Source organism: Protopterus annectens, chromosome 15.part0, assembly GCF_019279795.1.
Source record: "Protopterus annectens isolate FY-2018-M chromosome 15.part0, PAN1.0, whole genome shotgun sequence".
NCBI lineage: Eukaryota > Metazoa > Chordata > Ceratodontiformes > Protopteridae > Protopterus > Protopterus annectens.
Window position 1 is genome coordinate 276,433,319 of NC_056749.1, and position 25,272 is coordinate 276,458,590.

At 37.4% G+C, this 25,272-nt stretch overlaps 1 protein-coding gene across 5 annotated transcripts in view; it reads left to right on the forward strand.

Annotated features, from left to right (window-relative positions):
• The window catches only part of NHSL2 (NHS like 2), a 1,843,971-nt gene that overhangs the window by 1,686,209 nt on the left and 132,490 nt on the right, over positions 1–25,272 (forward strand). For 4 of the 5 annotated variants that reach the window (XM_044057040.1, XM_044057044.1, XM_044057042.1 and 1 more), the window contains 2 exons: positions 3,842–4,037; positions 24,795–24,926. In XM_044057040.1, coding sequence (XP_043912975.1) covers positions 3,842–4,037; positions 24,795–24,926 — 328 coding nt within the window. The remainder of the gene's footprint in view (positions 1–3,841; positions 4,038–24,794; positions 24,927–25,272) is intronic. The other variant, XM_044057041.1, reaches the window with a different exon arrangement.

The following is a 25,272-nucleotide window of genomic DNA, read 5'->3' on the forward strand; positions in this document are numbered from 1 at the left end:
CACATTTCACCCATAACATTCCCAAGTCACAATTTATTAGACTTAAATGGATTTGTTCCAATGCCAAACAATATGAGAACTCCAGGCAGGATATGGTCCGGAGATTTAAATGAAGGGGTTATAAACCAGGGGCTATCACCATGGCTTGTCACCAGGTAACATGCAGGGACAGGTCTGATCTCATGACATATCAGGGCAAAACAAAATTCATCTCCTCTCAATCCAGGTTTAATACTGCATATGGTCAGAACACTGACATGTTTTGTCAGGTCATTCATCAGAATTGGAACATATTATTGTCAGACCAGAAACTGGGACGGGTCATTCAGAACAGATGCCATTTTAGTTTCAGAAGAGGCAAGACAGTGGGGACACATCTAAATCATTACAGACAGAGGCTGAATAAGGTTAGGTGTTCAACACAGTTTACACTGACAGGTAAGGCCATTATTGGATGTTTTCCATGCGGTCACTGTGTTCATTGCAATAGAATCAACAAAATCAAGAGCTTCAGTACTCTGAATACAAGCAGGGTTTATGATATCAATGTTTTTGCTAATTGCTCCTCAGACTGGGTGATATATGTTGCCACGTGTTCCTGCAGGGCCTTTTATGTGGGTCAAACCTCTAAGTCATTTAAGTTTCGGGTCAGCCAGCATTTAAGTGATATTAAACATAAAAGGATTACAAGTGCCCTATATAAACATTGTGTAATACTTTCATCTACTGCTTACAGATTTACTATTATAGATATTATTCTAGGCAAGAGGAATAACCCTATTGGTTAGCATACTATACTGGATAACAAAGAGAAGAAGTGGATAGTTAGACTGGGGGGATTACTCCCACCTGGACTTAATGGATTATTATGATCAACCTATGGGATGCCTTGTTATTAATTGTGATTAGTATTTATTGTGGAATTGGTGATTATTTCATTGACACTGAAGAAGGCTTTGGTTTAGCAGCCGAAACCGGTTTGTCTTGCTTTTACTCAAATTAAAGACTGTGTTGGTTCATCTCACCTTCGGTGTGCTGGCTAGAATTTTTGAATAAATACTGGTGTATGAGTTACTTGAAAGATGGAAGGGTTTGCCATTTGGGAGAGAACTGATTGCTTTGTCATTTAGTATAGCTGTAGTTCATTATCTTGTTGCTTCATTTCTCAGTTGTGACTATAATGTGAGATAAAATTTTCATTAAAAACTATATAAAATTCACACACAAGTATGAGAATAAAATCTGAGATTCACATACTAGTCAGTGTTTAGTTTTTTTTTTTTTTTAAATAACTATCTGCATTTAAGTACAGCAACCATACCATACCTCTCAACTCTCCAGGTGTTTGCAGAATGTCTAGATTTTTGCCTCATATTTTTGGTCTATTCCTCATAAAATTTGTGATTTTCTGACAAATCACTGGGATGATCTGAGGATCAAAGTCACAAAATAAATACATACATTAGAGTTTCAGGCTTTAAATCCTTCAGAAAATGTATATTAACACAAATCCTGTTACTCTAACAACTTTCTAAGTTTATAAGAATGATATTTATAATCTGTCCATATTTTTGGGCCGTTGTCCCCCATTTTGTCAGGCATTGTCCCGATTTCTTGCACTAAAAGGTTGAGAGGTAAGACAGCAACTAGTAAAATTAAATGCCAGCATTATATGGTTCTCTGGCACTTTACTGCACTACTGTACACAAGGAATTCTGTCACGTGTTTTCTGCTCATTAAAAAATGTAATAACCCAGGTATAATGAACTGAGCATTCCACTTGTTGGTGTCATGGGGAGGGAATTGAACAGTTGATGGCCAGGTTTTCTATATTAAGGACTTAGATTTGGCTTTTTGTACAGCCTCATAGTATTCCCCTTCAGTAAAAGCTGGGGGGGGGGGCCTTAGCACACAGGCAATTGAAAAGAAGTAAGCAGGTCCGAACTGTGGAGTGTGGATACGGAAGTGTATGCACACTTTCTGCATAGATGACATTGCACATCTGACACCAGTGAAAGAACAGAATGAATTGTGATGAACATAAAGAACAAGAATTAGCACTAGAGCAAGAGCCCACTATTGGCCATCCATGTAAAGTAATACTGTTGTATTTCCTAGGCAGCCAATAGTCAACAATATAGTGTGATTGGTCTCATGGAGATCATTACCTGACTTTGATCTCCACAGCAAATGATTAAAGCAGTGAGCTTTGCATATACCCCAGGGCTTGAAATCATCAGATTGGGAACCAAACATAAAATGAAACCATGCCTTGTGGTGACTGGTTCTATCATTTGGTTGGTTCTCTGCTGGGGTCCTTTGCCTGTAGAATCTGCATGTTGTACCTGTGTCTGCAAGAGTTTTCACTGGGGTCTCCAGTTTCCTTCTGTAAGTAAACAGGTAAGTTGTCAGTCCCCTACATTATCTGTAAATGTGTATTCTTCCTCAAAGCAACTAAACACTTGGTCCAGAATTGGTTCTATGTTCTATGCCATATGACTACATAGTGTTGGCACAGGTTCCCGTTCACCTGCATCCCTGAATAGGATGAAACAGGTATTAAAAACATAAATGAGTGTCATACATGGAAAACCTCTACAGGAATTATTTTAATTGTTTTGCAGTGATTGCTTTTATGGATTTAAAACAAAGTGAAGAGACAATGTTGCAGCTAGAATCCATTGTATACACTTTTGCTATATTGCATTTCATTGGCATTTTGCACAAATTGTATACAGCTCATATTTTCAAACCAGGAATGGATTTTGTTGAAAACAACATGGCAGAAATGGACTTTTTATTTTATAAATTTTATTAAATTTTGGATAGCATATGACTGAAATATTACTATGAAAAGACAAATAGTGTGGTAATACTGCGATAAACAGAACTGAAAGGATTAGTATAACATTTTGCTATGCATCAATACTTAGCTATAATAATAGAACACACATGGCACTGGGTGGAACAAAAACCAACCAAGACCCAAAAACACACTGTGCCAACAGAGGAACAACTCAAACTCCAGTAGCGTAGAAAAGTTTAATCACCACTTTCATAAACCTTCTTCAGAATGAATACACAGTAAAATCAAAACTGTTTAAATACACTTCAAATCAATTAAAAAACACCAATCATTCAATTAATAAAATTAATAAGATTTAACAAAACCTTGTTATAATGTTAACTTCCTTTCTTCTAAAAAACACTTAGTATTTATACTTTTCAATATTAAAAATAGGGTTGAAAGAAGGGAAACCTTATGGCAACTAAGACTGGGTGCTGACAGTCCACCAGGACTGAATGAAAGTATAAATATTAAGTGTTTTTAGAAGAATGGAAGTTAACATTATAACACGGTTTTGTTAAATCTTGTTAAATTTTATTAATTGAATGATTGGTGTTTTTTAATTGATTTGAAGTGTATTTAAACAGTTTTGATTTTAGTGTGTATTCATTCTGAAGAAGTTTTTACGAAAGCGATGATTAAACTTTTCAACACTATTGGCGTTTGAGTTGTTCCTCTGTTGGCACAGTGTGTTTTTGGTACTTAGTTATAACAGTTGGTCTCAAGTTAAAATATAAATGTTTCTAGATAATACAGTCAGCATAAGTAGCCAAACTAGTTTAATGCTGAAAGTGGCTAATTTTTGTAGGGAATGTTGAAAAAATATTGTGTTGTAATGTATTGCATTGTAAACTTTTAATATATTAGTGAAGAATCATTTCTGGTTATCTGTGGTGTTCTAACAACATATTGTAGAAAACTGAAATTTCCCTGGACTAAAATTATTGTTAAATTTATATACCATACTCTTTTATCCTCTCTTCCCACTAACAGCCAACAACAAAGAGAGTGTGTCAAGATGAAACAACAACTATAGGTATAAGACCTCAAGGGACAATTGTGAGCCTTCCTACAACACCTGAGAAGCAGATCACCTGGAATAAGGCCTTTCCACTTCCAGTACTAGAGGAACGAAGGTGGCACCCATCGTCTTCTGCCCAAGCCAAAATTGTTCCCATTAATGTTTCAGGTATGATACCAGAGCATTTTTGCCCTTATTTATTTTGAGTTAATGCTTTCTGACCAAGCAGTAAGGAGAATGATACAGTAAGATTGATAGAGCATTATTGACAGTTTGCTAGTTAGCAGCAGGAAGAACAGGAATTATCAGTAGAGCAGAAGCCCACTGTCGGCCATCAACTCTTTGTGTGGTAGTACTGTTGTGTTTCCTAGACAGCTAATGGTCAACCAAGATGGAGTGATGCCATTTAAGCAGAGCTGTGCCCCCTGCATCCTCCCATGTGTGGGTCATAATACTAACACTGACTCCCCTCGGCATTAATATATTCACATTCGGGCTGTATTTGTAAGGAGGTGAAGAATGAAACATTTGCATAGCACCATCCTTGCCTGCCTTCACAAAACCCAGTTCAGCTATATGATTGGCAAACTGCCTCTTGTGCCTTCATATAGTATTTTAATTACTACTGAAAGGTTCTACTTTACATACTACAAAGCAAGTGAAGTGAGCTATAAGACATCATTGTTCACCACAAACAGTAACATTTGCTCAGTGGTATACAGATGCCCTTTTAGAAAGAGAAAGTAATCATGTATCTTCATTTTCCCCCTGTTGTAATCTCAATATGGAGATGCTGTCAATCTGTACGAATACAAGACACATTCTGCCTTAACTACTGCAGAGAAATAAGCAAATACAATTTCAAAAGGAGATTTAATTGAAGTTTATTTTTAAAGTTTAATATAAACTGACTGCAGTGACCTGGCTCAGATTGCAACATTTACCATTACCTGTAAGGGAATATTACAGATAACTGTGTGAGTAGCATTATTTATGCATGTATTTATTTGTTTATTTGGTTTGTTTCTTTGTGTAAGCTTTTTATACCCCTTATTAGATTTACAAAACAGTTAAAGTTTAAGTCAAATCACTGCATTGTCAATGTACCATAAAGGGAAGCCTTGTTTCACAGAATAGATGCAAAAGAGGAGCTACCGCTAACAGTAGAGTGACACCCCTCCTCTAGGCCAGTAATCAAGGAGCCTCAATCCTCAACACTGACACCGTTGAGGGACGTTCACTTGGAATGAAAAATAGATACACACATTATTTCCAGATACAGCTCTCTGCACCAAGCACAATTTCCCTTAAGAACATACAGGGAGCACACCTAGTCTTGCAGCTTGGTTTCCCTCTCTCTCTCTCTATCCACACCCCAAATAAGATTCCCCACTGACACAGCCGTAGAGCTGAGTCCTCAGCCAAGTGTTCCAAGCCAAGTCCTCTACCACCCTCTCTGTGAAACCAGTGCTCTGTGTCTCTGCTCCAAAGTAGCTGACACACATACCTGGGAAAGGCTGGCACAGATTTATCAGCTATACCCCCCTCTGCCCAGACTATAAGGTAGATAATACCATCAGAACACACCAAAGCCATCAACTCTAAGGCTTTTACAAGGGTACCCAATTATACTGAGTAAAATTAATACTAATACATATGGTAGTGCTTGACCAATGCAGCAAGGCATTCAGGAGCAGCCACAGTGTCACCAAATAAATATAAGTATTCTCAAAGGTTAAGTATTCTCTAAAAGACCAGCCACAATGAAAAGTTTAAATACATTTACTAGTAAATAATAAAAGAACATGAAAGCACTAAATATCTATTTACAATAAACACCGGAGTTTCAGTAACAGGAAATATTAAAAATAACACAGATGGATAGATTCACACAGATACAGGAAAAACAGTACTTAACTAATCTCACTATATTTTCCTGACTGATCTAAAGAATTACTATTCCCTGGTTACTTCCTAAAGCAAGGCAAGATGAAGTAGGTGAGTGGTCCTTCTTTGTCAGGTTTCAAAAACAAACTGCCTTGAGACGTCTGTCTCATCTAGTATTAAAACATCATTTCTGGTTTGGATTACAGAATGACATCACATACATCTGGTCACCTGACTTCTGGTTCCCACACTACCCCCTTTACTATAAACTGAACCAGAATCTAGCACATATGTGTCATAATACACACACACACACACACACACACACACACACACACACACACACACACACACACACACAGCTTTGCTAAGATGTGTTATAGCATCTGGAAGCTATAAAAACATTCCAAAAACATCTTTGTGGCCTAAACCAGTTAATTTCAGACTATTTTCCAAAGTTAGCTGGACTGAGGATTAACCTCTTCTCTTCCAGTAACCTCTGTTACAATATATTCATTTTGACAGTTACAATACAGTTTGACATACAAACGTATTTCTTTTCTGTCCAGCAGGACCCACTGTTGGCACATTTTTTTTTTAACACAAGCAACTTTACAAATGCATTTTCAACAGAAGCACCTGTACAAATCAGTTTGATACACAAATGCCATATAATTCTTCACAAAACTCCAGATAGCTATGCTGGCATATGATACACATCCACTGCCCTACTTCTCCTGACATAGCTGATGCTACCTCACATCATCACAAGTAGCAACATTTTGCTCTGTAAATGAGTCTGCATCATCAGTGGTTGGTTACCACAGGAGAAGCAACAAACACGTTAGCCTTTTTCTAGGAGCAGAAGACATCCCTACAACAGTATCGCCCTAACAGTATCGCCCTAGAGTGCTATACTATTTAGTCATAGCAAGGAAAGTGAATGCAGGAACAGGTCTGCATCAGCAGAAAAATAGGCCAGTAGTGGTATTTGTGTTAGCTTGGAATGTGGGAGCATAAAGTGAAAAAAAATTAAAATAACCTTTGTTGCTCAGATACTTGAGGAGAGACCTTTAGAATCTGTCATTGTAGTCTGCAGAATATTGTCTTGATGTTAATGTCTGTTGTATCTGTGAAGCCTGTCAGAATGTGTGTACTGAACTGTACAATAATAAATGCTAAGTTGTCATTTCAATGTGCTTTTATTAATATCATTTAAAAAATACATGTTGACTAACCCCAGTAAGGCTCATTTATACTGTATAACTAATGCTGGCATAAGGTCATCACCTTCTGAACTTTTCAGCAAGAGGAGCCCGTCATTATTTTCAGCAGTTTTCTGTAAACCAGATATGTAATATACTACTCTGAATCACGTTATGTAAAATTTTAATAAGAAAACCAATCAGGGCACTGAGAAAAGTTCAGTTTTCATTTCTGGAAGCTCCACAATATATTTTAATGTGTTTTATTCATAACTAGGAAAGATCCAGAGCATCCTTTGATATTTAATCATCTCGCTGACATAAAAAAGCAGAATGAACTTGAGTTTATCTTTTAAACTTACAAATACATATTAGTAATGATGTATCCTCCACACACTTTATTCATTACTGCCATAGGTAATACCTGCAACACTTCAGCAAATTTTGTGGAGCACAAGTCTTTTCCTAGCAACTGTATATTAATCTAATCCTTCATTCAGAGTGCACACCCAGTCTTGTTGCAGGACTAGAACCCATAACCAATATGCATAGCCAGTTTTAAATCCCATTTATTCCTAGTCAGTGGAAACCCCATACTTACTAGATTCTCCAATCAGAATATGTTCTATTATTCTGATTTTTATTCTTTAAACATTTATCTAAAGATCAAACATAGTGGATCTATAAAGAAGAAATACCCTGAAATTAGAACTAAAACTGTTTCCTTAAGATTCAAATAAATCTCAAATTGTACTGAAAAATAAAAAAATGCTAATTGTACACAGGCCAAACACAATTATATGGAGTAGCAATGAAGGAACAAGGGGTTCATTATTTTCCATAATCTGCTGTTAGTGTCCAGCCTCTGTTAATGCTTCTGGCAGTTCATCCTGTCCTTTATTCTTGCTGTGATAGCTGAATCTGTTGTTCTTGGTGCTGGTTCCTGACTTTTTGGTATGGTCCTCTGACTGCATTAAGCCTATGGACTCCCTTCCCTTTCCCCAAATTTTTGTTAATCCCATTAACCTACTGATACCTTCTAACTGTATTATGACTGCTTGGTCCTCTGATACTGTTACTCTTATTATGATCCCTCGACTTACTAAACCTGCTGGGGGTAGGTGGGTGTGTGTTATACAGGAATAAAACACTGTTTACCTAGGATTAGATGACCTGAGATTGATTAGTGACACAGGAATCTCTAGGAGTGCGGAGGATGAGAGAAAGCAGCCTACATCAGCTCACCCCTCTCTTTTGGAGAGAGGTGTTTTCATCCAGTGCAGTACTGACCACTAGCAGAGGCTGGATGTTGCAACAGGTATGTGCCAAGTCTACCAAGGAGCATGTAGTACTGTAGCTCTAAGATTTGGTGCATGTGTGGAAACAAGCACTCTTCACTAGAGCTTCACCTCAGCAAGATACATATCAAGACACCAAGTGGAAGAGGTTGAGGGGAAAAATCCCCAGTCCATAAAAAGAAGATGGTCTGCCTACCAGCTGGCTCTCATCCCGACCATCAGCTGAATAGCCATGTAATGGAAGAATAAATGGGCCAATCAGTAGGCAGAAGGAAGGCTGATAAAATGCTGGAACTCAGCTAAGAAAATGTCTTAAAAGAAAATCTTGGTGGTGGCCTTCTGTCTCATGTCAGTCCCTTTACTCTGTTAATTTTGCTGGAACCTCTGACTTCATAAATTCTGCTGGGCCCCAATGACTAATAGTGCTGATAAGGTGTTTTTTTAATTTATTAAGTCTGATGTCTCTATTAATTACATTGGCCCCATGACTCTCAGTCTTTTGTTTGGTCCATGATCCCCATTAATCATGCTAGTAGCTCTTCAGACTTTATATGGCCTCCTGAATACCCTGTAACTGTTAGTTCAATGGTAATGACTTGCACTGATTAACCGTGCACTACACTTCTTTCTGCGTTAAGCATGGTGACGTCAAGTTCCTGAGAGAATTGCTGGACTTAGCGTTGTGAATCCCTCAGTTGTGAAAATAAGTTTCAATTTAAAATTTTAAAAATAGAATTACAAATGCTACTGTAAAATTGTTAAGCTTTCTTGCAGGAGTCAAGTCCTTCTGCCCCCCCCCAATATGGAGCCCCTGCTAGCCCTGCATGCTTAGTACAGTAATGGGCATGGGGTTTAGTACCACCATGGGTATAGTATACAGACCCACTTTTCTAGTTACAGTTTGGTAATTCCAAGGATCATGGTTACATTTCTCAGAACTGCCATGGGGATCCAGTTGGGTTGCTAGAATGTTAGTCCTGCTGATGGACCCTAAAATGCTAAAGCCAGTGATGTTATCTTGTCTAAAAGTCGATGGTTTACCACTGGAACCTAAATTATTCCACCTCATCCCATAGATAAGCTATAAGCAATTCCATCAAAGAAGAACCAACAAACAGCATTAGACATGCAAAAGGGTAAAGTACATTCATGCAATTATTTTAACGAGACTAAGAACAGGGAAGTCATGCATTGTGACACATTCTGGGTTTGGATGCAAGCTTTGTAATTGAAGGAAAGACTGAAACAAGAAGGAGGGTTAACTATTAGACAGGCTAATTACTCTGCCGGGAAACTGGACTAGTATGGTGCTGTGGGAAATAGTACTTGATCATTTCACAGACATTTGAGGGTGATGAAAGCCTGGCACTAATGTGCTGGGATTCAGCAGATGTTCTTCAAGCACATGGGGATGATGGTGCCACCCATCCAGTGGCCCTGACCAACATATGTGCATCTACATCCCAGAATCAGCTAGTGACCCAGGTGCTCTTAAGTCAGTTGTTGCCATCCATTGTAAACTAGGAAATAAGTAGGCAGAGTTACAGTGTCATAAGGATGCAAACTGACACCAAGTGCTGCAGGGGTATGCTGATGTCATTGAATATTTAAATACAGGCAGTTATGACACACAGTAAATAACCATTTCTTCCTTCAGTCCAATGAATCCCTGATTAGCAACCTCCACACATGCATTTTTTTTTTTGTCATTGATCAAGTGTTTAAATAATATAGTAGAGGTGGATTTGGCAATTGAAGTTTAATGCACATTCTAATCCTGCTGGCTTGGTGTGTTTCTTTGTTTTTTATCAGTTTGTGTTCTTTGGCTTACTAGAGCTAAACAATATAAAGGCAAAATCTTAACTTTTGATATATTAAGGCATAATTCCCCTGTGTCCTTATGGGCAGTTTTTAAAAAGAAGCAGCATGCAGTTTCTGTTTTATAAGCAGAGTAAAAAAATTGAGATGCACTTTGAGGCTTAATAAAATATCTCTTCATGCTGTTCACTCATAAGTCACATAGCATTCTCTTTTTCTTTAAACATTACTTAAAAGGAATTTCCATGCACTGTTATATTATGCAGTTACATGTTACTTTGTTTTTTATCTTCTATTAAAGTTCTATCTGTATTCAGTATAACAGTTAAAATGAGCATTTGTGGTCCTTGAGGCATATTGGCAATCATTTGGATATACTCATATAGATCTGTTGATATACAAACAGGGTATCTAGTTATACCACAAGGTTCTAATTAAACAAAAGATCAGACAAAGGAAGAAGGACTGAGCAGTTCAAGACCAGCTGTCTTTCCTTTTGGAGAGGGGAGTTAAATGTGGTGCAAAGTCATCCTGCAGCAGAAATTAGAGGCCAGTCTCAGGAAATGACATGGCCGACTGAACATTCCATGAGGGTAAGCATTTGGAGGCCTACAAGGCATAGCCATGGGATATTAAATGTATAGCTTAGAAGGAAGTGGTGAGGGCTTAGGAAAAGCATTGGATGTTGTATTTCTGACTGTGTAAGTTTGAGTACTAGAAGACTAATCACCATGGTAACCTGGGGAACCCACCACATGCGCTACAAAGATCCATGCAGGGGAACTAATCGGGATTTAAATGAATCTGATTACAGAGGAGATTACAGTAAGGATGTAGATGAAAACCATCAAAAAAGAAAAATACATAAAACTGGATTATATCTGCATATAACTGAAGTAGAGGTTTTAAGAATTCATTTGAGTAACTTTTATGTTCTGTTGTCAAGCTTTCTTGCATCTGATAGTCTCTGTACTGTAACCACTCAGTGTGGTACTTGCATGTTCCTCTAACTTCAGTATCCACATTCCTCCTCATCCTCCAGTACACATATTATCTCATCCTGAATATTGTCACTATCTTTCTTTTTTCTGTCCCTCTATAAATTCACTTTCAAGGTGTCACCATGTTATATTATAGCTCCAGATCTAATATTGCTCAGTGAAGACCAATTCACCAGCCTGATCTTTCTCAAGAATAGCACATGTAAAATGCACACTATACTTTCAGTACATACATATGTGTACCAGATACATATACATACACCAACAGAAATATGCATTGATGCATTAAAGCCAGCATAAGTAGACTGATGCACTACTTCTTACGTTGGAAAAATGGAGCACAGAGGATTAGGCCAGATAAAATAACTTTAGCTAGCAAATCTAGGAGACTGTCTGTATGATGCCCTCTCTGTGAGATGAATAAAGACATCTTGTTGTCACCTCACAGCAAGAGATTCTCTGGTTCGATTCTCGACTGGAGTGCCTTCTGTGTGGAGTCTGCATGTCCTCCCTGTGGACGAGTAAATTTTAAAGACATGCAAGTAGGCACGTGAGTGTGTGTGTGTGTGTGTGTGTGTGTGTGTGTCTTTCTGTGAAGGTCGGGCTCCAAGCTGGCAACTCGACACTGTAAATCTTCAATGCCAATCAATCTGCAGACCGGTGATCCACTCTGGTGACCCCTAACCAGGAAAAACCCAAAAGACATTGCATTGCGTGATGAAGTTTCAAGTAGTTTATTCAGTTAAGTAGATAGATGGACAACTTTCTTGTTTTTGGGTATAGACACCCTTTAACACTTTTTGTGGGTGATCATCATTCCCCACTAATTAAATTTTTCTCCTACCAAGGTCAGTGTATCCACAAAAAAGGCACTGTAACTCTTAGATCAGTATTCAAATGTTGGTCAAATCTTACCCACTTAAGCTGCATCCATCTGGTCTTTGTTGCCCTGTGTTGTAGTACTCACTTCTCAGCCACCCAGATGTAGACCAACAGTATGAATCATCCTAGATGCTGTCTAGTGTAGCCTAAGTGTCTTCTTTGCCTGCAGTAGCTGCACTAAGACCTAGTATGACTGGCTGAAATCTGTGTCATTAAATGCCATTTCAGTCAAAATAAACTGCATTCACTGAAACGTTTTCATACATTTTTTCATGATGATAAGCTCCTACATGTTATGCAGGGAGCTGTGCCACCTCAAACTTTATATGACCCACTCTGGAGTCTTTTCTTCTTGGAGGTAAGGTAAGATCTTCCCTTGCAGTGACCGTTTGGCAAAAACTGCAATTCAGCTAATCAGTCAAAAACCACGAGTCGTACGTTGGTTTTGTATACTTACCCTCCTTCCTGCATGCTCCATTAAGACTACAGAACGTAACTGACTCTACTCATGTTTGTGGCACTGCCTAATCTCACTTTCTCTTCCCACATTTAGTCCGTCACATTCTCTTATTCTGCCTTCCTACCCCTTACACTCCCATGCACATTTAATAGTGTTATTTAATTGCTCTCTCTCAGTTTTGTCTAAGGGACTGTTTTGTTAATATATTTTCCAGTCCAGCTTCAAGCATTTTCCTGCCATGACACTTGCATGGAAACAGTCCCTTATTTATAGCCCCCTACTCCTCTCTTATCATATCCCATCTATTTACTGTTCCATAGCCCTCCTTCTAGTTACTGTGTCTCATTAACACACTGATTTACTGAGTTTTTTTCTTTGATCTTCTTTCACATGACACACTGAGAGCATCTTTAAGATGGTTATTGTTCTTACAACATTCCTACAAAGCTGTCTCAACTCCACTGCTGTAGTGCTGCAACTGCTAGTTATCATCTGTGCCCAGATGCACGGTCAAATGGTTCTGCTTTCTTACTGTTTTCTAATGGTTGGCACAGTTTCTAATCAAGCCCATCATTAAACTACAATCCAGTAAAAAAGGTCAAACATTCTGCATGTCGAATATTTGCTGTGTGCAACCTGAATGTCAAATATACACAGTGGCGGCTGGTGACTTCAAATCAAAGGGGGGCTGCAGGAGATAGCTGAATGGGTGGGGTCAATGGGAAGGGGTGTGGCCAACTAGAAAGGGGAGGAACTATGCTCAAAACCACAAAAACTAACTTTAATTAAATATGCTGCCCTGGATGCCAAACCCTCATTATGAGAGTCCAATCAAGACAAATGAAGTATAAAAGAATAAAAAATATTTCAATGCATTGGCTGCATGACAGCTTACTTAATATCTAGATGGAAGCAAAAAAGGTTGTGAGGCATGAAAAAATAAATTACTTTTTAAATACATTACTGGAATGTCAGTCAAAATCAAGTATAAGTAAAACAAGCAGCACTCAACTCAAACCGCTTCTCCTTGCACTGCAGTTCTAATTATAATTTATATTCAGCTTTATTAAAGTACCAAGTAACATGCTGAAAGTAGCAATCTCTGTGATGCCCTCACTTGTAAAAATGTTTCTTATCCAAAAAAGACCGGCTGCCTGACAACTATCTACTTGTTTCATGGGGAAAACATGATCAAAGTAAAAATTAAAAGCAAACAAGAAACAAACTCAAGATACATTGCTTAAATGATTACTGTACAGGTTATGGACCACACATGAATGGCATTCTGTTTAGTTTACGGGTAAAGCCCTCAGAGATCACTGGAAGTCTGCAACAAGTGTAATGAGCTTGTTAAAATAATGTAATCCTGTCATTTATTACAAATACTGTCATATGCATTTCAGTTATCTAGTTAAGTATTCTCTGCATGGCAACAACAGAAAGGCTGTCAATGTTGGCAGTTCTTTAACAGTATGCTTATTAAAGCTTACTTGCATGTTATGATCTCAGACAAGCTTACCTGATGGTCATTAAAGCATTGCTACTTAAAACACAGAGCAACAGGCACTTTCTGAGTAATAAGCATAAATCAACAGTACAAAAACATGACCGAAACCAGACCATTCTGCAAAATCAAGAACAGATGAAAAGCCACTGTAGTACTTGTGTCTACCTTGGATGGGGGGATACCCTGCACATTTACACCCTGCACATATTTTACACTGCATAACTGCTCCTTGCCTTGCTTGGACACATCCAGAGCCACTACATGGGGGAGTAGGGTGCAACAAGTATGTCACAATTTGAAATGTCTCTGGATGACTGTGATGGCCCTGACACATTTGTCATACCTCTCAACCTCAGAGCAAGAAATCTGGACAAAGCCATACATAGAAGTGGGACAAAGGCCCAAAAATAAGGACATTTTTTAAATAGTGCTCTTATAAACTTAGAAAGATAACAGAATAGTAGGTCTTCCATTAGTATGAATTTTCTGTAGGATATGAAATCTGAAACTCAAATGTCTCATTATTTTCTAACTTCAGTCTTTAATGATTTACCACTAATTTGCCAAAAAAACCCACACTTTTATGAAAAATGGACAAAAAAATGTGATGCAAAAATATAAAATAGCCACACAATACAGCTGAGAACCTGTCAAAGAAGGGACACTTTTTTAATATTAGTACTGCTAACTTGAGCAGCTGACAAAATAAAAGAATCGACATGCATTTCTGAAATAAAAGTAATCTATAACTCTGATTATTACATTTATTTCTTAATTGTAAACCCTCCACGTTTTCTTCCAAAATTGCTATTTTGCGGCAGGATTATTAGGGGAAGAGCAACATTTTGAGCCAAATTCGGGGACAGTTGAGAGGTTTGGCTATGTCTAATTCTATAAAGCAATTTATTTGCATGTACCTCTCAACCTGTTAATGCAATAAATCTGGACAAGGCCAAATATATTGGGGGAACATATAAACAGTACTAAAAATTACTCTTGTATAAACTAAGACACTTGACAGAATAACAGGTCTTACTTTCGCATGCATTTTTCTGAAGGTTATGAAGTCTGAAACTCAGTGTGTCATTATATAGTGACTTAATTCCTGAATGATTTTCCAGAAAACCAAATTTTATGAGGAACAAACCAAAAATAAGAAGCAAAAATCTATTCATTCTGTGAAAATCTGGACAGTTGGGAGGTATAGTTCAGCTGGGGCTGTCTGAGTTTGCCGCCCTTCCCCCTCTCAAAATCATGGTCGAATGGAGCCCTCCACCCTGCAGCCATTCCAATGATCCATTACTTGGCTATTTCACTCCATTTACCATAAACACTAATGTGCATACTGCTTTACTTCTATGATGATTTGGATTTCATTTGAAAGTTTTATTTTGTATTTTACAGCACAAACACTAAGACATCTACTAAACAAAGAAATTCAGTCTCGCAATGAAAACAGGCTTAACATTAAAACTTCTCTGCCCTTGAAACTCACATTCAGTGAAACCGCATCGAAACCCACATTCAAAGAAAATACATTTTGCCAGTGGCAGATCAAGATAACTTTGGGCTGCTTTCAAATCATAGGCCCCTTGCTCATGAAACATACATGTGCTCTTTGATACACCTTCCTGATTGTACTAAATTATATTCCTTGTACAATACAGTACAGTTGTTAGATGGCATTTTAAATTTATTGTTTTGAACATGTTTCCAGTAAACAATGAAAAAAATGCATGCACCAATGACAAAACTACCCAATTCAGAACATTTTCATCATAAAAGTCTACTCAACCTTCTACAGTCCACCAGTATCAGTAAATATGCACAATCTCTGAAGTAGTAAAAGTCATCTAAATAATTCCACATTAAAGAAATCTGTAACAATGAAGAGGTTTCTGCTAGCAAACAACTTTATATGTCATTGTTTATTCATCTACAAATAAAGTGCCTGTTGCCCTTGAGGAATACATTGTCTATGTTGCATGCATTAAAAAAAAATGATAAGCTAGTAATATCGCAATAGGGACTGTATGGCAAACTGATAACAGGTTCATAGTTACTACTCTAGGTATCTTTGCCAAAAAGGACTGCAGCATCCACCCACTTTACAGTATCAGCAATGCATCTGTCTACTGTGGGAGTAGAACCCACAGCCTTCTGCTTCAAAAGCAAGTACACTACCTGTTGTGCTTTTAACAATGCAAGCAGGCTCAGAATAAGCAGCACTAAAGTTTTGTTCCCCTGCAGCACTTAGCTCCTTGTAAAATCTATTCGACACGCAGTTGCATCTCTGAACTTTGCAGCACAAGAAATCTGGAAAAAGCCGACATTTATTGGGGGGGACAAAAGCCCAGAAACCATGGACACACTTTAAACATTGCTTGTATAATGTTGGAAAGTTGTAGAATAAAATGCTGTGTTCCCACCATACATTTCACTGCCACGTCTTTAACCCAGGGGACCCTGTGCAAAACAGTCAGAGAAACATACCACTATGCCAAATCAAGCTGTTTTGTGAAAGACAGGAAGACTAACTTAAATGGCTACCGTTTATGAATTCAGTTCTCACCATAGCTGTCAACCTCTTGGCACAAAACACCTGAACAAAGCCAATAATGGGGGAATACAGCCCCAAAACATATTCAGTGAATTCAGTTCTCACTATAGCTCTCAACCTCTTAGCAAAAAAACATGTGGACAAAGCCAGTAATGGGGGGAATACAGCCCCCAAACATTCAATGAGTTCAGTTCTCACCATAGATAACTCTCAACCATAGCACAAAATACCTGGACGAAGCCAATAATGGGGGAATACAGTCCCAAAAATAGGGACAACTTTCAAATATCCATGTTATAAACTTAGACAACTGCTAGAATAAACAGTTGTGTGTTACCATGTACTTTCTGAAGAATATGAAGTCTGAAATTCAAATGCCTGTTTAACATTTAACCAGGAAATTAGTCTGACTTGGAACAAAAGACCATTTTCAGCAGAGCAGGGATAAATGCCAGACACATTTTTGTAAGATGGGAGGACATGCAGACACCACACAGAAGGCACCCCAGCCAAGAATCAAACCAGAGAACCTGTAACTGTTAGGCAGCAATGCTACCAGTGCACCACTGTACTACATACTTTGCAAGGAAAAATGTAGATACTGATACAGAAACCACAGATTTTATGAGGAACAGAACAAATATGAGGCAAAAAATCTGCAATTTTTTTTTTAGAAATTTGTGGTGGATAGGGAATTCAGGTCCTTGCCACCTGCATCCAAGGTACAGGGTTCAAGCCTGAGTATCCCACCACCATTTGTTCTCTTTAGCCACCAGTATATAGTAACTGGGGCATTTTACACACACACACACACACACACACACACACACACACACACACACACACACACACACACACCCTTTGTCCAGCAGTATCAAAATCCAGCCAGCGATATAAAGCCTTCAGCAACCGAACGAACACCTACCCGGTTTCACGAAGCAAGCCCACAATCTAAATCCAGACAGCGACCGAACACCTTCCTGAAGCCTTTGTCCAGCAGTAATCCATGAACGAAGCCCGCACAATGAAAGTCCTGCGAGAGCAACTCAGTCCTCCTCATTGGGTCTGCCTGCAGCTGAAGCAGTCCGGAGCTCCTCTGTTCTGTGCGGTTGTCACCGCACAGATAACTGGTATCTCACAGCAATGATTGCTGGGTACCTCTTTGTCCCTATCTGGACTGCTGATAAAGGCAGTCTGAGTTCTCTCGTGTATCTGTGCATGCGCAGAGAAGTCAGGACTCGTGAATTTTTTTTTTCTTCTGTTTTTGTTTTTTTGTTTTACAGATTTTTCTTTTGTTTTATTCTAGGTGGGAGGGCTGCAGTCTGGCAGTCCAATAGCACGAGCCACCCCTGAATATACATAAGGGTAGGGTTATTCTATACCAGTAGTTCTCTGTATTTTATTATGTATGTGTTCATAAGTCTTGCTAATACCATTATGAATGCACCTACTTTTCAAAAATCTTAATTTTAAATATGGCTTTTTCAGAATCATTGCAATTTCAAATTCTTTTCTCTTGAATAAATTGAAAGTAAGGGATATATTTAAGGATGTATCTGGAATGACATCTGCTGGCTGCTAACAGTATATGTCTTACAGTATATGGATGTTTAAAAGGAAACAATCAGCTTAGTAGTTGTGATATCCATAAATTAATTGATAAATTATAGGACGTAATAAATCTTATTCCAAATGCATTTCTATTCAAGTATCTGGCAAAAGCTAATATCTCAGATGTAGTATCATTCCACAGCAACCAACAATTATCCAAATAATGTTTCCCTTTGCCATACATCCTAGATACATATAGATAGAGTATACGTGTTTTAGAATATTCAATGACTATATCTGCATATATCAGTTCCATGATTCCACCTACATAGGTGATGATAAAGAAAAACAAAGCAAAGTTGGACACTGCTGACAGCTTAAAAAATCTTCTTTATTCTTAAAATCACAAGATAAGCGCTTTCGGGATGACCCTTCTTCAGATAAATAAAATGAATGAGATGGTTCACTTATATACATATAAAAGCCAATCACATTCAGAAATAGCAAGCACATTCAGTGAAAGACATGCCTATTTTTCAAAATAGGCTTAATTGGTATGTAATCATTTAAACCTGGCTTCCTGTTTGCCATTAAGCTAGCAATCCATTTTGTTTCTACAGTTTCTGTTTGAAGCACAATATCCCCCCTAGTGCTGGGTTTAACATTTACAATAACCCTAAATTTAAATGTATGTGTGGGATACAAAATCACATGTCTACATAACGCATTTCTTTCATCTTTATTCCTAATACTGGAAAGATGCTGAAGAATCCTTACTTTGAACATGCTATTCGTCTTACCCACATAAAAACCTTGGCATTGACAGCATTCTGCTAAATATACTATGTTGGTTTATACGGCAGGTTGCTCTTCCTTTAAAGTGAAACACTTTTGGGTAATGGGATGTATAAAAACAGTATCTTTATTTATGTAGGGACAAGCTTTACATAATCCACAATTACTCGTTCCTGTTGAGTATGGTAAAGCATAGGACACATTTGGCACGGAAGGTTCCTTGCATAGTAGATCCTTTAAGTTTTTATTCCTTCTATACCTAAAAGTGGGCTGAGGTCCCACTATGCCCCCCAGTGTACCATCACTGGTCAAGATGTTCCAGTTCTTCCTCACTATATTGCAGATATCACTAGTATTACTGCTATAGTTTAACATGACCTGCGGGACTTTGCATAAAGCTTCATTGCTCTTTTTGACCTCACCCCTTTCAAAAGCTCTTGAAATCCAGGGCTTATAATCCGTGAATCGCTTGGATCTACCTCTTTCCACAGTTTCATTTACCAAATTCTGCTTGTAGCCCCTATCATTAAAGTTCTCCTTAAGTCTAGTCGTCTCCTCTTCAAAATCTGATTCTAGAAGACATAACCTAGAGACCCTACTCACCTGCCCCTGTACTATGTTGCGATATGTATATCTAGGGTGCATGCTGTCAAATGCCAAGAGTGAGTTCTTCCAGCAATCTTTCTTATGTAGCTTAGATCTAAAGCCTTTTGTATCCTGTTGTACACATACATCTAAGAAATCTATGGAACTGCGTGACATGTTGATGGAAAACCTAAAACTTAAGTAGTGGAGTGTAAGTGGTTAATAAACTCATCTAGTTCTTCCTCTGTCCCATCCCACAAAATAAAAATGTCATCTACAAAACGTAGATATAACTGTATTTGACGTCTCCATTCCTCATTGTTGATGACATGTGTTCTTTCCCATTGAGAGAGAACCAAATTTGCATATATTTGCTTGGGGGTCCCCATGGCGCTGCGCTTGTCTATATATGCCATTACCTCCCAGAAAACATTATTCTCCAAAACAATGCTTAATAGTGATGTAATGAGTGATGACTTATCATCACTAACTCCTAGGTCACCCAGGAGCAATTGTACACTATCAATACCAAAGTTGTTGTCAATCACAGTGAATAGACTTTGAATATCCATAGTGACCATCAGTAAATTCTTACTATAGGATTTATTCAATTGACCTAGTAGCCTTAAAAAATGTGCTGTGTCTTTCAACACATTATCCATTTGATCTAGATAGGGTTTTAAAGTGTGTTCCACCCATATCGACATTCTCCAGAACCCATCCCTCCCAGATACTATCGGTCTAAGGGGTGGGTTTTGGATAGATTTATGTATCTTCGGTAGTGCTTTAAAGATCGGAATAACTTGTTTCTCTATTTTGAGGAACTGATAAGTTTCCTCAGAAATTTTCATTTCAAACAATAGAGCATTTAATTGAATATTCACCCTATCTATAATACTTTTTACAGTTAGGGGATTTATGAGTAGATTGTTACTATCTTGTAATAGCTCATTCAATTTGTTGTTATACCATGTCGTGTCCATAAGGACAATGGCACCCCCCTTATCCGCATTTTTTATCACAATGTCCCTGTTTGCAATGAGACTATTCAGTGCTATTCTTTGTTCAGCAGATAAGTTGTGATATTTCTTAAAGTCTGCTTCCTTGTAGTAATCTATCATATCTTTCTCACATGCACTAACGAACAAATTCAAACTTGATGTTAATTGCGGGACAAAACCACTTGGTTTTCTAAGGGAATAATCCTTCTCATTACTGTTACCATACATTAACTTCAGTGACACATTCCTGCAGTATAACATAATATCTATCAACATTTCATCATAACAACCATTTTGCTCGGAATAAAGGTTAATCCCTTATTCAACACCTCTAATTCTCTAGAGTTTAAAACATAAGATGATAAGTTAGTAACAATACCCATATCATTATCAGCAGTCAGTCCCAAATTTTTCTTCTCTTGTCGGTCCCCTGTCTCGCTACTGACCGCTTCCAGGGACCTTTCTTTTTGACCGGTGCTGGTAACAGTCCCAAAAAATTATTACTATTGTGGCTCGCTCCTTGTATCTTGGGGCGTGCCCCCAAGGAATTGCCATCTGAATTAGAGTTCACTACGACAATTTGTTGTGAAGAGCAGGTACCTACATCATGATTTGAACTGGTACCTGAGTTTGTCACATCAATCGTGACACTGGCAGGACCCTTTGTTTTTCTTCATTTGTGCTACCTGCTTAAGTTGGACTTTGGCGTCTTACTGGGTATTTGTTTTCTACTATTTTCATAGGTGATGATAACTGTGACCTTGAAAGTAAAGCACATTCAAATTCATTTAAATCATTATTATGTAGACCAGACAGTTCCAAAAAATCATATACTGCCTCAATTCCCCAGCAAGGGGAATGTTCTCATATAGACCCAACATCCAATGTAAAAAGACAGAATTATCAACATGTAGATTGTCCAGTGAATTAAGAAATTCAGAGTATGATGAATTCAGGGCTATGTAATATAAGTAAACAGAGGTTTTAAACATACTATAAATAGTCTGACAAAAGCTTGCAGCAACTTCACTATACCTATTAATAGTGACATTTAAGCTATGAAGTTCAAAAACCTTTATTGTAAAATAGATAAGTTACAGGTTACTGAGATAGTATAATGTTAGATTTAAAGGAAACCTTTTAGGCTAGAGGTTTATTGGTAGAGGAATTCAACAGGGATTCTATACTCCATTCGGTATTGCTCACTATGTATATAAATTTTATACACAATTCTGAATACACAGATGGCAAGAAACCAACTGATGACATAATGCCTAAACAAGACCAATGTGTTTACATGGTTATGTAAATGTTTAGAACAAAATATATTCAATATTTTTGACTAACAAATATCAGGAATATTATACTGTATGGAACAATCACAAATTTGATTATGAGATGGAAGATGGAGATAGTTGCATTAAAAATTTAGGAATATGGGAAGATAAATGTCCAAAGTTCATATAAAAGAAGTAGTAATGAGTGAAAAAAGAAAAAAATAACACTTTGCAAACTGAGATTTATTTGCAGAAGAAATAAATTATTTAAATTATATCTCTGTGGTGCTAAGCAAGGAATATTTTTAAAACCTTTATTGAACTCCATATCTGAAGCTAGATAGTAAAAGATACATAAAAAGCACACAGGAACTTTATGAAAAATATATTGAAGCAGAAAGATAAAAACTCTTAAGTCAAACTTATTGGCTTAAAGAAAACAAATGGGAAAAGGAGATTTGATTTGATATAAAAATAAGTAAAGCATTAATACTTCCAGTTACAATTTATAAATTAAAGCCACTGATAGTAAGACAATATTGATGGACGAAAGACTGCACAGTGAAATTCGTAGATCTGATATGAGGAAAAAAATATTCTGATAGTCAGCAGTACCACTTTGAAATAAACTGTCATTCTTTTGTTTTATAAAGGCCAGTAATGATAGTTACTTTTAAAAAAAGGCCATAGATTAATCGATTTGAAAGCTCTATTGCTGTTATTATAATTACTGGTAATAAATAAACTTGTATACTCTCTTACTTACTTCCTACTCCTCCATAAACGTTTTGTAATAGACTGGACACTTCTATGGATATCATTTGTTCTAACCATACACTTTTCATTTACCTTTTCTTCTTTTGTCACTGTTTTGATTTTGTTTTGTTTTTTTCCTGCTGACAGGTTTCCTTGATAACATGCCTGCACTATATCACTGGGTAATAAAGTATGATACTTGGCCTAGAGTAAAACTAGTGTTCCATGTCTGGCTTCTAGTCTGGTTAGGGTATTTACCTTACAAACACAAGGTACAGGGTTTGATTCTCACCTTTGGGGAGGCTAAGCTTAAAAGTGCTCCATGGGATCATTAACCTAGTAATTAACTATGAACCTATGCCAAGAAATTCCTCTGCGAAGTGAAGCTCAAGAAGTGAATTTTGGCATCCATGTCAAGAACAGATAATAAGGATTTATATGAATGAGTCCGCCTCATAACTCTTTCTAGTGCATAGAATTTTATTTAGTCCATGTACTACCAGTTACAGAAAAAATGAAAAAGGGAAAAAAGTATTGGACCTTTGAAGGCCATTAAAACAATTTAGCTCTGCAAGACACAGGCAGAAGCAGTGTCCCTCTGAAGAAAGGACTGCTTTAAAAGCTGTTATACTTTTCAATCTGTTTATAGGTGTGGTAGAGGGCCATATCTAACAGCTTTTAAAGCTGTTGTACCATCTGCTGCTGTTCTTTTCTGGCTGGCACTTTCTGCTGTCAATTCTCACAGCAAGCTCAAATCTTAGTAATGCTTAAGAGTTTAGCAAAGGCTTGCTATGCACATTCTGATGTCAGAAAACTGTCTTCTTCCCATTTTTGGAGTATAATCATTGAAATTTATGTACTACAAGCTGTTCTTACATATAGAAGGAAAACAAACTGTTTCATTTTTCATACAGTGAATCTCTCTGTACAGTGCTGCAATGTTCCCTTTGCATCTACATCTGTCTGCTATAAAAACATGCAAATTCAAGCAAATTGTTTGAAGTAGGGATACAATGGATTTTCCAGGAGTAGAGAAGCCCTGTACCTAAAGCTCTGTTCCTCACAACACCCTTGGATAGTCCATTATTTTCCTATAATGTCCACCCTGTCAGACATTTCTACTTATAAATACTAATGTAAACTTAGTGTATGCTCAGACTACTTTCATCTCTTGCAACTTCCAATTGCAGAATTTCAGATGAAATATTAGGGAAATTAGAATTTTCAGTATAAAACCAAGTCAAAAAAGCCGAATGCAGTTTCTGTGCAGTTAAAAATGCTGCATTTTTTCTTACTGGTGTTCTGTCATTCTGGTATGGAGGAAGATAATTAACAATTAATAAGAATGAATAATACTTAATAAGGACTTATTCGGTTAATCACTAAAGTCTGTAAAATGTAATACTGGGAACAGTAATAAGCTGTTGACCATATGACCACATATTTGGCAGTAGTGATTTTTACGTGGGTCTTCCGTTGACAAAGTGATGTGTGTATAATGAATATAGCCTGATTAAGGATGTTGACTCTGATGAGAAGTGCTGTTGTCCAAATGTTCCTGTTTCAGTTGTATGCTCGTCTCATTTAGGTTTTATACATGTCCTTCTGTCTGTTTCATTGTTTTGATGTCTGTGTTTCTCTGTTTATTTTTATTTCTCTGGTCACTCCCAGTTATCTTTTCCACTTGACCAGCAGAAAGATGCTTTTAGTGAAGAGTTCATAAAAGCTACATCCACAGCTACTGTTTTTCAGATCCGTCTTTTTAGCATCATTAAATCAGCTGGAGTTTTCTACAAAGAACAATTACAACTGTTGGTGGTGGGTACTGTTTTAAGAAGTTTTGAGAAGAACGAATCTTATGCTTAGGTCCATTAGAGCAGTGATTAGACGTTAACAATGTCTACTAATAATAAGAGTTCTTTGTTTTCTGATGTCCAGTGTAGTCCAGGTTATTCAATATTCAACCAAAAGACGCTCCACCCATGTAGAAACCGTATGGGCAGTAATAATCAAGAAGCATAACATTTACTTCTGGTGTTTTCCTAACTTTTTGATATATTTTCATTTACATTTACTGCTATAAAATATCATAATAGGAAGCACTTCAAATATATTAATCTCATTATCATTTGAACCATTTTCCTTTCCACCCTCAGCTTTTCGTAAATCATATAAAGCCGTTAACAGCTTTTCTTTGCCATAACATCATACAGTGTTAAGTCACATTACTCATCCCTTACCGCAATATCATGTCATCAAATGCCCATCAGAAGTTCATCCTAACATGTAAAATGCTGTCTTTCACAAGGAGAAATATGCAAATGTATTTATTTTGCCTGCAGGACAACCTTTTGATAAGCACGCAAGCTTGCATCGTTCCTTATTTAACACAGAGACAGCTATGAATCCCAAGACAACCTTGAGGCGACGGAGAACAATTATTGGAGTCCCCGAACTTTCTCTACAGGATCAAGGTGACACAAGCAACCCTTTTAGCAGTTCCACAAAGTTGCAAGTGGTTATTTATTCAGCTTTTTTGCAGTATCATATATACAAAGCTATGACTATACTGAATGCTTAATAACACACAGTTATAGATGTATTTAGTGGTAACATATGCTGAATACATTTTTGCTAGGCTTGAAATTCACAATGGCTGATTTTGCAAAAAAGCTTTGAGAACATGTACAAATTTTATATAAAATCTGGTATCTTGCTAAAACTGCTACACTAGGTCGGTATCTGATTACTTGGTTCGTGGCTATTAAACTGAAGATCCTTCAGCTGGGAGGAAAAGACCAAATGGAGTGTCTTCAATAG